This window comes from Cetorhinus maximus, chromosome 15 (assembly GCF_964194155.1).
Source record: "Cetorhinus maximus chromosome 15, sCetMax3.hap1.1, whole genome shotgun sequence".
Classification (NCBI taxonomy): domain Eukaryota; kingdom Metazoa; phylum Chordata; class Chondrichthyes; order Lamniformes; family Cetorhinidae; genus Cetorhinus; species Cetorhinus maximus.
In genome coordinates this window covers 46,356,757-46,369,325 of record NC_135893.1, presented here as the reverse complement: position 1 = coordinate 46,369,325, position 12,569 = coordinate 46,356,757, and the positions used below count along the sequence as shown (strand labels likewise).

The following is a 12,569-nucleotide window of genomic DNA, read 5'->3' as shown; positions in this document are numbered from 1 at the left end:
CCTGGGCCTGTAGACAGGTTATGACTGGATTTCTTTCTTTTTAGGGGAGCTATTCAGGCTGTTTTGAGTGAGCTTTAGCAATGTATCCAAGATTGTTCAATATTCACGTATTTCCAGGCAGAGGCCAAAAATAATTTGTTCAGATTGAGACTTGATTGATTGATAAGTATAGGCCTTTCCGGACCCGGCACAGAGGAGATGATTGGTGAGTGACAGGTGAGTTATTATATTATATTATACCATTCTGCAGTAAACACTTAAAGTTTAAGTATGTAGGGGCAGCTCAGCCATGTGTAATGTGCACCCTGCGGGATGTAGGAACTCACGCAGACAAAAGTGCTCTCGATGACTACATCTGTAGGAAGTATCACCAGCTTCAGAAACTTGAGCTCTGGGTAGCGGAACTTGAGCGGCAGCTGGAGTCACTGTGGTGCATCCACAAGGCTGAGGGTTACATGGACAGCATGTTTAGAGAGGTGGTCACACCGCAGCTAAGTAGTACACAAGCAGAGAGCGAATGGGTGACTACCGGAGTATCTAAGAGGAACAAGCAGGTAATGTAGGAATCCCCGGAGGCTATCTCAACTAACCGTTTTTCCAACTTGGATACTGGTGAGTGAGACGGTTCCTCAGAGGACTGTAGCAAGAGCCAAGCTTCTGGTATCACAGGTGGCTCAGCTGCACAGGAGGGAAGGAGGAAGAGTGGAAGTGCTATAGTGGTAGGAGATTCCATAGCCGAGGGAGCAGATAGGCGTTTCTGTGGCTGTAGATTTGACCCCAGATTGGTATCTTGCCTCCCTGGTGCCAGGGTCAAGGATGTCACAGAACGGCTGCAGGACAATCTTTTGGGGCAGTGTGAACAGCCAGAGGTCGTAGTCCACGTTGGAACCAATGACATAGATAGGGAAAGGGATGAGGTCCTGAAAGCAGGTTTTAGGGAATTAGGGATGAAATTTAAAAAGCGGGACCTTAAGAGCAGTAATCTCAGGATTACTCCCACTGCCGCGTGCTAGTGAGCATAAGAATAGGAAGATTGAACAGTTCAACATGTGGCTGGAGAAATGGAATAGGAGAGAGGGCTTTAGATTTCTGAGGCATTGGGACCGGTTCTGGCAGGTGGTACCTGTCCAAGAAGGAAGGGTTACACCTTAACAGGACTGGGGCTAATGTCCTCGTGGGGAGGTTTGCTAGTGCTGTTGGGGAGAATTTAAACTAGATTGGCAGGGGGATGGGAACCTGAGGGGTAATTCAGAGAGGAGAGGAGAAAAACTGGCAGTGGGAAGTAGAGAAGTGTTAACTGATAAGGAGGATATATCAGAGAGTAGTACCAAGATTAATAGAATGCTTGGAGAGCTTGATAGAATTAAAGACAATAGTAAGTCATCAGATGGGGTCAGAGTAAGGGGGAAAGTAAAAAAACCTAAATCAAAGTTAATGTGTATGTATCTGAATGCCTGGAGTATGGTTAATAAGATTGGTAAACTACAGGCACAGGTTGACAAATGGAATTATGGTATTATTGCTATAACAGAGACTTGGCTCAAAGAGGGGCAGGGCTGGGCGTTAAATATTCCTGGCTACAAGGTGTTTTGGAGAGACAGGAAAGGAAGAAAAAGGTGTGTTGGGGGAAGATGTGGAGTAGCAATATTGATTAAAGATTGCATTACAGTACTGGAGAAAGTGGATGTTCCAGAGGGGTCAATGACGGAATCTCTCTGGCTAGAGGTGAGGAATGAAAAAGGTGCAATAACATTGATCAGTGTAGTGTACAGACCACCAACTAGTGGAAGGGATGTGGCGAAACAAATCTGCAAAGAAATTACAGAGAGGTGCAAGAATTATAGAGTAATTAAATGGGGGTCTTCAATTATCCAAATACAGACTGGGATAGGAATAGTGCAAAGGGGCAAGCAAGCACGAGTTCCTGGAATGTGCTCAAGATAATTATCTGCAGCGAGAGGGCAGGCACTGTTGGACCTGGTTCTGGAGAATGAGTTGGTCCAAGCGGATCAAATTTCAGCAGGAGAGTATTTAGGGGACAGTGACCATTGTATCATAAGATTTAGGTTGGGCATGGAAAAGGACAGGGAACAATCCAGAGCAGGGATAATTAACTGGGAGAAAGCCAACTTTGATGAGATGAGAATGCATCTGAGTCGAGCGAGTTGGAATGAAATGCTGGCAGAAAGGACGGTGGCTGAACAATGGGCCACCTTCAAAGAAAAAGTATTGCAGGCAATGTCAAGGTATATTCTCTTGAAGGGGAAGGTGGGACAAATAAATCCAGGGCATCCTGGATGACAAAAGAATTGGAGGTAAAGATGAAAAGGAAATAATGCACATATGAAGGTGTCAGGCAAAAAATACAATGGCGAATCAGGCTGAATATAGAAGGGCCAGAGAGGAAGTGAAAAAACTAACAAGAAAAGACTCTGGAAGCTAACATAAAAGTGAATCCCAAGGTCTTCTATAAGCATATAAATAATAGAAGGGTGGTAAAAGAAAGAGTAGGGCCAATTAGGGTTAAAAAAGGGGATTGCACATGGAGGCAGGAGAAATAGTGGAGGTATTTAATGAGTACTTTGCATCTGTCTATACAAAAGGTACCCAGGCCAAGGTGAGAGGAGGTAACTGGTACACTAGAAGAATTTAAAATTGAGAAGGAGGTGGTTTTAGAAAGGCTACCTTTACTTAAAATAAATAAGGTACCAGGATTGGATGAGATGCATCCAAGGGTACTGAGGGAAGTGAGAGTGGAAATTGCAGAGGTACTAGTGATAATCTTCCTGTCTTCCTTAGACACAGGGGAGGTGCCAGAGGACTGGAGAATTGTGAATGTTACACCCTTGTTCAAAAAGGGGTGCAAGGATAAAGCTGGCAACTAGACTACTCAGTTTGACTTTAGCAGTAGGGAAACTTCTGGAAACTATAGTTTGGGACAAAGTCAATAGTCACTTAGACAAGAATGGGGTAATTAAGGAAAGCCAGTATGGATTCATTAAAGGAAAATCATGTTTAACTAACTTGCTGGAGCTTTTTGAGGAGTAAAGAGAAGGTTGAAAAGGGCAATGCTTCTGATGTGGTGCATATGGATTTTCAAAAGGCATTTGATACAGTGCCACACAACAGGCCTGAGAGCGAAATTCTAGCTCATGGAATAAAAGGGAAAGTAGGCACGTGGATAAGAAATTGGCTGAGTGACAGGAAACAGAGAGTAGTGATAAGTACGAAAAACTACTGCGGATGCTGGAAATCCAAAACAAAAAACAGAATTACCTGGAAAAACTCAGTAGGTCTGGCAGCATCGGAGGAGAAGAAAAGAGCTGACGTTTCGAGTCCTCATGACCCTTCAACAGAACTGAGTAATATTAGGAGAGGGGTGAAATATAAGCTGGTTTAAGGTGGGGGGGTGGGGGGAGAGAGGTTGGTGGGGGGGTGGTTGTAGGGACAAGCAAGCAGTGATAGGAGCAGATAATCAAATGATGTCACAGACAAAGCAACAAAGAGATGTTGAAGGTGGTGATATTATCTAAACGAATGTGCTAATTAAGAATGGATGGCAGGACACTCAAGGTACAGCTCTAGTGGGGGTGGGGTGGAAAGACTGACAGGGCATTAAAGGTATAGATTTAGAAATAATGGAAATAGGTGGGAAAAGAAAAATCTATATAAATTATTGGAAAAAACAAAAGGGAGGGGGAAGAAACGGAAAGGAGGTGGGGATGGAGGAGGGAGTTCAAGATCTGAAGTTGTTGAATTCAATATTCAGTCCGGAAGGCTGTAAAGTGCCTAGTCGGAAGATGAGGTGCTGTTCCTCCAGTTTGTGTTGGGCTTCACTGGAACAATGCAGCAAGCCAAGGACAGACATGTGGGCAAGAGAGCAGGGTGGAGTGTTAAAATGGCAAGCGACAGGGAGGTTTGGGTCTTTCTTGCGGACAGACCGCAGGTGTTCTGAAAAGCGGTCGCCCAGTTTACGTTTGGTCTTTCCAATGTAGAGGAGACCGCATTGGGAGCAACGAATGCAGTAGACTAAGTTAGGGGAAATGCAAGTGAAATACTGCTTCACTTGAAAGGAGTGTTTGGGCCCTTGGACGGTGAGGAGAGAGGAAGTGAAGGGGCAGGTGTTGCATCTTCTGCATGGGCATGGGGAGGTGCCATAGGTGGGGGTTGAGGAGTGGGGGGTGATGGAGGAGTGGACCAGGGTGTCCCGGAGGGAACGATCCCTACGGAATGCCGCGGGGGGGGGGGGGGGGGGGAGATGTATTTGGTGGTGGCATCATGCTGGAGTTGGCGGAAATGGCGGAGGATGATCCTTTGAATGCGGAGGCTGGTGGGGTGATAAGTGAGGACAAGGGGGACCCTATCATGTATCTGGGAGGGAGAAGGCGTGAGGGCGGATGCGCGGGAGATGGGCCGGACACAGTTGAGGGCCCTGTCAACGACCATGGGTGGAAAACCTCAGTTAAGGAAGAAGGAGGACATGTCAGAGGAACTGTTTTTGAAGGTAGCATCATCAGAACAGATGCGATGGAGGTGAAGGAACTGAGAGAATGGGATGGAGTCCTTACAGGAAGCGGGGTGTGAGGAGCTGTAGTCGAGGTAGCTGTGGGAGTCGGTAGGCTTGTAATGGATATTGATGGACAGTCTATCACCAGAAATTGAGACAGAGAGGTCAAGGAAGGGAAGGGAAGTGTCAGAGATGGACCATGTGAAAAAGATGGAGGGGTGGAGATTGGAGATCGTTCCCTCCGGGACACCCTGGTCCACTCCTCCATCACCCCCTACTCCTCAACCCCTACCTATGGCACCTCCCCATTCCCACGCAGAAGATGCAACACCTGCCCCTTCACTTCCTCTCTCCTCACCGTCCAAGGGCCCGAACACTCCTTTCAAGTGAAGCAGCATTTCACTTGCATTTCCCCTAACTTAGTCTACTGCATTCGTTGCTCCCAATGCGGTCTCCTCTACATTGGAGAGACCAAACGTAAACTGGGCGACCGCTTTGCAGAACACCTGCAGTCTGTCCGCAAGAAAGACCCAAACCTCCAAATGCTTGCCATTTTAACACTCCACCCTGCTCTCTTGCCCACATGTCTGTCCTTGGCTTGCTGCATTGTTCCAGTGAAGCCCAACACAAACTGGAGGAACAGCACCTCATCTTCCGACTAGGCACTTTACAGCCTTCCGGATTGAATATTGAATTCAACAACTTTAGATCTTGAACTCCCTCCTCCATCCCCACCCCCTTTCTGTTTCTTCCCCCTCCCTTTTGTTTTTTCCAATAATTTATATAGATTTTTCTTTTCCCACCTATTTCCATTATTTCTAAATCTATACCTTTAATGCCCTGTCAGTCTTTCCACCCCACCCCCACTAGAGCTGTACCTTGAGTGTCCTGCCATCCATTCTTAATTAGCACATTCGTTTAGATAATATCACCACCTTCAACATCTCTTTGTTGCTTTGTCTGTGACATCTTTTGATTATCTGCTCCTATCACTGCTTGCTTGTCCCTACAACCAACACATCCCGCCCCCCTCCCAACTTCTCTCCCCCAACCCCCCCACTTTAAACCAGCTTATATTTCACCCCTCTCCTAATATTACTCAGTTCTGTTGAAGGGTCATGAGGACTCGAAACGTCAACTCTTTTCTTCTCCGCCGATGCTGCCAGACCTACTGAGTTTTTCCAGGTAATTCTGTTTCTGTAGTGATAAATGGTTGGTTTTCAGATTGGAGGAAGGTTTGTAGTGGAGTTCCCCAGGGATCAGTGTTGGGACTCTTGCTCTTCCTGATATATATTAATGGCCTAAACTGTGGTGTTCAGGGCATGATTTCAAGATTTGCAGATGATAAGAACATTGGAAACATTATCAACTGTGATGAGGGTAGTCTTGAATTTCAAAAGGACATGGACATATTGGTGGATTGGGCAGACAAGTGGCAGATATGTTCAATGCAGAGAAGTGTGAGGTGATTCATTCTGGCAGGAAGAATATGGAGACACAGTATAAAATAAAGGGAGAAACTCTAAAGGACATGCAGGAACAGAGTGACCTCGGTGTATATGCACATAGGTCACTGAAGAAGGCAGGGCATATTGATAGAGCAGGTAATAAAGCATTTGGTATCTTAAGCTTTATTAATAGGGGCATTGAGTACAATAATAAAGGCGGTCATGTTGAACTTGTATAAGACACTAGTTAGGCCTCATCTGGAATACTGCGTCCAGTTCTGGATGCCATACTTGAGGAAGGATGTGAAGGCATTGGAGAGATTCACAAGAATGATTCCGGGTATGAAGAACTGCAGTTATGAAGATAGATTGGAGAGGTTGGGACTGTTTCCCTTGGAGAGAAGAAATATAAGAGGAGACTTGATAGAGGTATTCAGATCCTGAGGGGTAAGGACAGGGTAAATAGTGAGAAACTGTTCCCACTCGAGGGAGCATCAAGAACTAAAGGGCACAGATTCAAAATAGTTGGCAAAGGGATTAAAATTGATGCGAGGGAAAATTTGTTCACCCAGAGTGTGGTTGGAGTCTGGAATGAACTTCCTGAAAGACTGGTGGAGGCAGGTTCGATCGAGGTATTCCAAAGGGAATTGGATTGTTATCTGAAAAGAAAGAATGTGCATGATTACGGGGATAAGGCAGGGGAGTGGGATTAGGTAGATTGCTCTTTCAGAGAGCCACTGCAGACTCAATGGACTGAATGGCTTCCTTCTGCAGTGTCAAGATTCTGAGATTTTGAGAGAGGTGTTCAAACGAAGCTTCAGTTATATGTTTATTGAGGTGGTCACAGTAGCAAAAACATCTAGTAGCAAGAGCTATGCTAGCTTGTGTGCTTGAGACAGTCGCGCTCCAGCCAGTGGACTCAGCAAGCATGGAAGTAGGTCCTCCATAATTGTGAGGTCACTTATAGTCCTCGAGGTCTCCCAGACCACTACCTAGAGCGACAGAATGTACAGCCTTGGCCAGAATAAGTGTAATAGGATGTCTTACAGCATAAGTTTAGTTTAAACCAAATGATTACCCATAAAGGATTTGCTACTTCCTTTTTAATTGCTGTTGTTCTAAAACAATTGCTCAAACAGTCCTGGGATCATGCTCAAGAAAAAGACAGAATGCACCATAGTTCCAGTCATAAAGAATATAATTTTAGATTTCGGCTACACCATTGTAGTGCTCCATCTGGATGGAAACCTGATTGCAGAGATTCAAGCAGCATTGTAGGAATGGGTTTAAGGGATGACAATATAGTCAAGATTTGAGAGGAAAGGCAAATTAGAGATGGGAAGATAATCTGTCAGCAGGGTGGGGGGGGGCGGGCACAGGTATAATTTTTTGAGGATTTAGGTGATGATTTCAGTTTTGAAAAGTTAAGAGACAGGTGAGGAGAGGGAACAATTTACAATGCCAGCCAGCATAGGCACCTGACAAAAAGTTGTGGTCAGCAGTTTAATGGAATGGGGATCAAGGGAGCAGCAAGTTGGTTTCGTAGATAAGATGAACTCAAAGCGTATTAAGGGAGAAGAGAGGAAAATCTACAGAGAAATGTAGGTTTAGAGCTTAGGGCAAGTGGCAGCTTAAGCTGGAAAGTTAGGTTTAGTGACCTACTAGAAGGGTTGTAAGCACCAGAAGCAGGTGAACAGATGGTCTCAATCTTTATAGAGAAATTCATAAGCTCCTAGAACTTGTTCAAGTGAGGTCTTTAATAAACACTAACTCCTGCTGCCGATTGGAAAGACATCAGGAACAGATGCGCATGCGCACTTGGCCTCTGCTATGGACGCCAACGCATGCGCAAATTATCCTGACAAAAGCTGGCTGCAGAGCATCAAATCCCACTTCAGATTCCTTCTTTATTATGGGCCTATCCTTGTTCAATTTGCAATACATCACAGATATACAAAATGGAAAGAGTGATTGCAGGTTTAAGTAATAGTCTTCTGAAGCAAGTTGGAAAGGCTTTGCATAGGCAATTCCCGATTGCCTCAGTTGGTAGTTAATGGGGCTCTTAAACCCAGAGTCGTGGTTTCGAGCCCCACAATGGGTGATGATTTTTATATTTAATATTGTTTATTTATTATCTATTTATTTATTATTCATAACACTATAGAATTGTGATGAATAAAGGCCTTCGTCACAGGTACAAGAATTACCAAGAGTGAACAAGGGTCTCTGGGAGAGCTCAGCTACTGAAGAATATATTCATTTGTAGAAAATAGTAAATGGTAATAAATAATGCAAGATCAAATAAGCCCTTACATTTTGATGCTTCTCAAAGTCTTTTTGATAGCATTTGCAAAAAGCCCTATGAAATGAGAATTTTAATAACAATGATTGTTAAATGAATAGAACATTTTGGGAAACAGTCAATCCCAACATGATTCCGTTTAATTTACTCCCGAATACCAGATTTCAGATTGCATCTCAGAACTTAATTTAGGATGTCTGCCTAGTTCAAGTGATAAGTACAACTGGTGTTGCTGGTCTTAAGATTTCTCTCACTTTAAAACAGTCACAGACTGATAAACTACGAATGACATTATAGCTGCTCATGTGCAGAAAGTGATCTCCCTGGTGTTGGTTCGTAGCACAGGAAATAAGTCGGGGTACCTCTCAGAGAGCAAGGCCCAATCGGACTTGATGTAGTGAAGCTAAAGCTGCAGATTAAACTCATGGTTTAATTTATATAAGTAAAAAGCATATGTAAGATGTCTACAACATCTAGGAAGAACATTCAATATTGTCTGGGTCAAATAGAAGGTGCAACGGAAAATAACATTTGATACTTAGCTTTAGAACTAGTTATATGGACAATCAGGAGCAGAGCCAACAGGGTTCAAACTAAACACATTTTATGTCTACATAGAAGTGTTCTATATAAATGCTAAGATTAATTATACAAAAATATGCATAATTCACATAGTACAGAAGTTTTAACAAATAGAGTTGGTAAATATGGTCGGCAAGTCTGTTATCCTTTCACAATCTGGGTTCAGCATGTTAATATTTTTAAATCTACTCTAAACCTGTAAAAATTTCAAACAATTTAAAAGCATCAGTTGGTACACAAACCTTCATACATCTTCAAAATTCCTGACCCTGCACTTGTCAAAATGCAAAATAGTAATGTTACCTGAGAATCTGGAAGCTCCTTAAATTATCAAACAAGAAAAAAAGGCATCTACTTCCCATTTAGAAAGTGGGAATGCAAAATACTGAAAAGTCAATTCAAGTCATTTAAAAATGCATGTTAATGCTCAAATGTTTAAAATAATATTGCCATTGGATCATGGGCCAGTGTCCAATAACAAATGCTGATCATGGTTCCAGGCAAAAAGCTAGATTTACATGCATATGTTGCACATTTGAGGTTAACACGCAGATTTGTCTTGGAATGTATTTGATGACTAGGGAGAGAAAAATATCAATTTATCCATAAAATAAACCAATACTGGAATTATACAGTGACACTTACATCAAAGAGAAGCATAAGGGTGTTCTCTTATCTTTGTTACATAGTTGCTAGATATCGCACAACAGGAGAGAACCATAACGCAGACTGAAGATTGAAATAAGAAAGTAAGAAAAGTACATAAGTCACATAGTACGGCTAAAGTACATAGGGAAAAGCTTTTCACAGAGTCTGTACATAAGAAAGACAGTACTGCTGCCCTTTTTTAATCTGGGATAAGCTGTCCATCAATATCTGCTATAAGCTCATTGACTCTCACAGCTACCTTGATTACACCTCCTCCCACCCCACTTTCTGTAAGGACTCATTCCATTCTCCCAGTTTCTCCATCTCAGTCACATCTGTTTTGACAATCCACCTTACTACTTCAATAGGTCTTTTTCCTGAATTGAGGATTCCTCTCCACTTGATTAATCGGGCCCTTGACTGTGTCTCCCATTTATCTCACACTTCAGCTCTCCTTCCACCCACCCCTGCACCAGCACCCCCAACACATCCCAGAATCACAATAGGGTTCCCCTTCTCATCTTCCACTCCAACAGGCTCTGTATTCAAGGAATCATTTTCCCCAACTTCCCGCACGACGTCACCATCTCCCCCTCCCTGGTTTTTCAGCATTCAGATGGACCGCCCTCCGGAACATCCTAGTTTATTATTCCAACAGCCGAATATCCATTCCCCTTTCTCAGCACCTTCCCATGTAAGCACAGGAAATGCAACACCAGCCCTTTCACCTGTCCAGGACCCCAAACACTCCTAGGTGTAACCACGATTCACATACTTGTTTCAATTTGCTTTACTGCTATTTGTTGCTCACAATCTCATTGACATTGTAGAACCAAACACACACTTGGTGGCTGCTTTGCTTAATGCCTCCATTCAGTTTGCAAACATGATTCTGAAATTCCGGTCAATTCCCACTTGAATCTTCATCCCATTCTGGCCTCTCTACTCTCGGCATCCTACACTGTTACAATGAAGCTCAATACAAGTTTGAGGAACAGTGCTTCATTTTTCACTGAGGCACTTTACGGTCTGCCGTCCTCAACACTGAGTTCAACAATTTCAGATCATAATCACAGCTCCCATTTTCTCAGACAACACATCCTGCTAGAGGTTCTGCTATTGCCATTTAAACCTCCGCTGGATCCACTTTTATCATTGTCTCAATACCGCACCCCCATTTTGTCTTGCACTGTCATTCCTTTCGTCATTTAATTACTCCTGCCCTCCACACCATCATAGACTTTCTCTCTGTTTTTCTCTCCCTCCCTCCACCTATGTATTTGCTTATAAACTATTACATCCCTAACATCTTCCAGTTCTGATGAAAAATCATTGACCTGAAACATTAGCTTAGTTTCTCTCTCCAAAAATGCTGCCTGACCTGCTGAGTGCATCCAGCACTTTCTTTTTTATTACAGAAGATTGAAATGTACTGGAACCCCCTTACACATGATGGCTTTGGTAATTACAGCATCTGCAAGAGACAGAAAGAAACGCAAGAGTAAACCACTCACACCAGAGAAATAAGAAACATAGCGTAATTAGAGTGATGGACCACAAGCACATACCAACACTCAACTTTTAGTTAATCTTTAGGGGGAAAAAAATGTCTTCCAAATGTGCTAAGCTTTAGCTGCCAGCATTCCAATCAGTAGCAAAATATTGTTCAGAAAAACTCTCACAATCCGGAAGTACAAGTCGTCATTTGGCTTTGATTTCAATTTAGATGGGCTGTCATTTTGCTACAACAACAGACAATTTATTTGACCCAATCTTAAAGCAAAATAAAGCTGCAAAAATATGCTGAAGGGGATAGGTGCAAGGAGATTTTGTGAAATCAGTATAATAAACACATTTCCTAAATCATCTAGATCTTGACACAGTTAGTGACAAATGGTTTTCTGAGGAATATTTTAACCTTACCTCACCCCATTCCTTTAAGTTGTCCTTTTCTGTTTTCACTCGGGCAGAATGTTCCCTTAAACAGTGTCCTTTGGAAAAGAAAATTTAATCTGTTAAAAATATGCATCAGCTATAGATGGAATCATGGTTTTATTTACAATTAAAATAGGAGCATACAAATTGCTAGCAAAAGACAAATTTCAAAAAATAAATTTGTTTTTCTTCTTATTCAAAGTTTTGATCAGGAATGAATTAACTTCTAATTAACTAATGTACAAGCAGAGGAAATTAAACAGTAATGTAGGCCATAAAATATTCCACTACTCAAGCCTATGGTTTTCCATTTCAAGATCCCCATCTTTCCCTCTCTCTCTTATTCTGGAGTTTGCAACAGAACAAGTAAATAGATGCAAGTCTTTCCTGCTTCCTTTAACATCCATAAAATGGAGCCATAAAAAGCAGCAAGACTTCCAGGAGAGAGCTCTCAGATTTGAGGTTCTTTTAGCTTGTATGGATGAGAGCGGGTGCTGCAGGGTGGATAAGCAAACTGAGCAGAAGCCATGGTACAGGGAGCAGTGCTAGCGGGGGCAGTAAATAGGAATGTTGCAGTAGTAGGGTACAGTTTAGTCAAGAAGATAAACACAGTTCTCCACAGTCGAGAGTGAGAGTCCAGACACCTGTGTTATTTGCACCAGCCAGGGTTTGGGGCATCCCCTCAGCGCTGGAGGGGAATTTGCAGCATGAGGGAGAGGATCCAGTTGTTGTGGTCCACATAGGCACCAATGACCCACATAGGACCAGGAAAGAGGTTCTGAATAGGGAGCATGAGCAGCTAGAGGCTGTCATTGTGTAAATAAGAAGGGTGTTGAATGCACGGCTCAAAGATTGATGTGGGAGAAATTGGTTTCAATTCATGGGACATTGGCACCAGTACTGGGGGAAGTGGGAGCTGTAGCATTGGAATGGTCTTCACCAAGCTGTTCTGGGACCAGTGTGCTGGCGAGTCATATAAGTAAATCAGTAGAGAGGGCTTTAAACCAAATAGTTTTGTTTTAGACATGCATGGAATGTGGGCATCGCTGGCTAGGCCAGCATTTATTGCCCACTCCTAACTGCCTTTGTTCAGAAGGCATTTAAGAGTCAACCATGTTGTTGTGGGTCTGGAGTCACACGTAGGCCA

The 12,569-nt window shown here is 43.1% G+C and overlaps 1 protein-coding gene across 9 annotated transcripts in view; it reads right to left on the bottom strand.

Moving 5' to 3' along the window:
- katnip (katanin interacting protein) overlaps window positions 1-11,480 on the bottom strand; it is a 133,809-nt gene extending 122,329 nt beyond the window's left edge. For 3 of the 9 annotated variants that reach the window (XM_078558332.1, XM_078558340.1, XM_078558339.1), the window contains exons 1-2: window positions 10,825-10,961; window positions 9,485-9,568 (exon numbers count right to left, since the gene is read on the bottom strand). In XM_078558332.1, coding sequence (XP_078414458.1) covers window positions 9,485-9,499 — 15 coding nt within the window. In that variant the 5' untranslated portion in view covers window positions 9,500-9,568; window positions 10,825-10,961. Of the gene's footprint in view, window positions 1-9,484; window positions 9,569-10,824; window positions 10,962-11,410 lie in introns of those variants that run through there. The other 6 variants (XR_013578923.1, XM_078558334.1, XM_078558338.1 and 3 more) reach the window with 6 other exon arrangements.
- Between the last annotated feature and the right edge of the window lie 1,089 nt (window positions 11,481-12,569).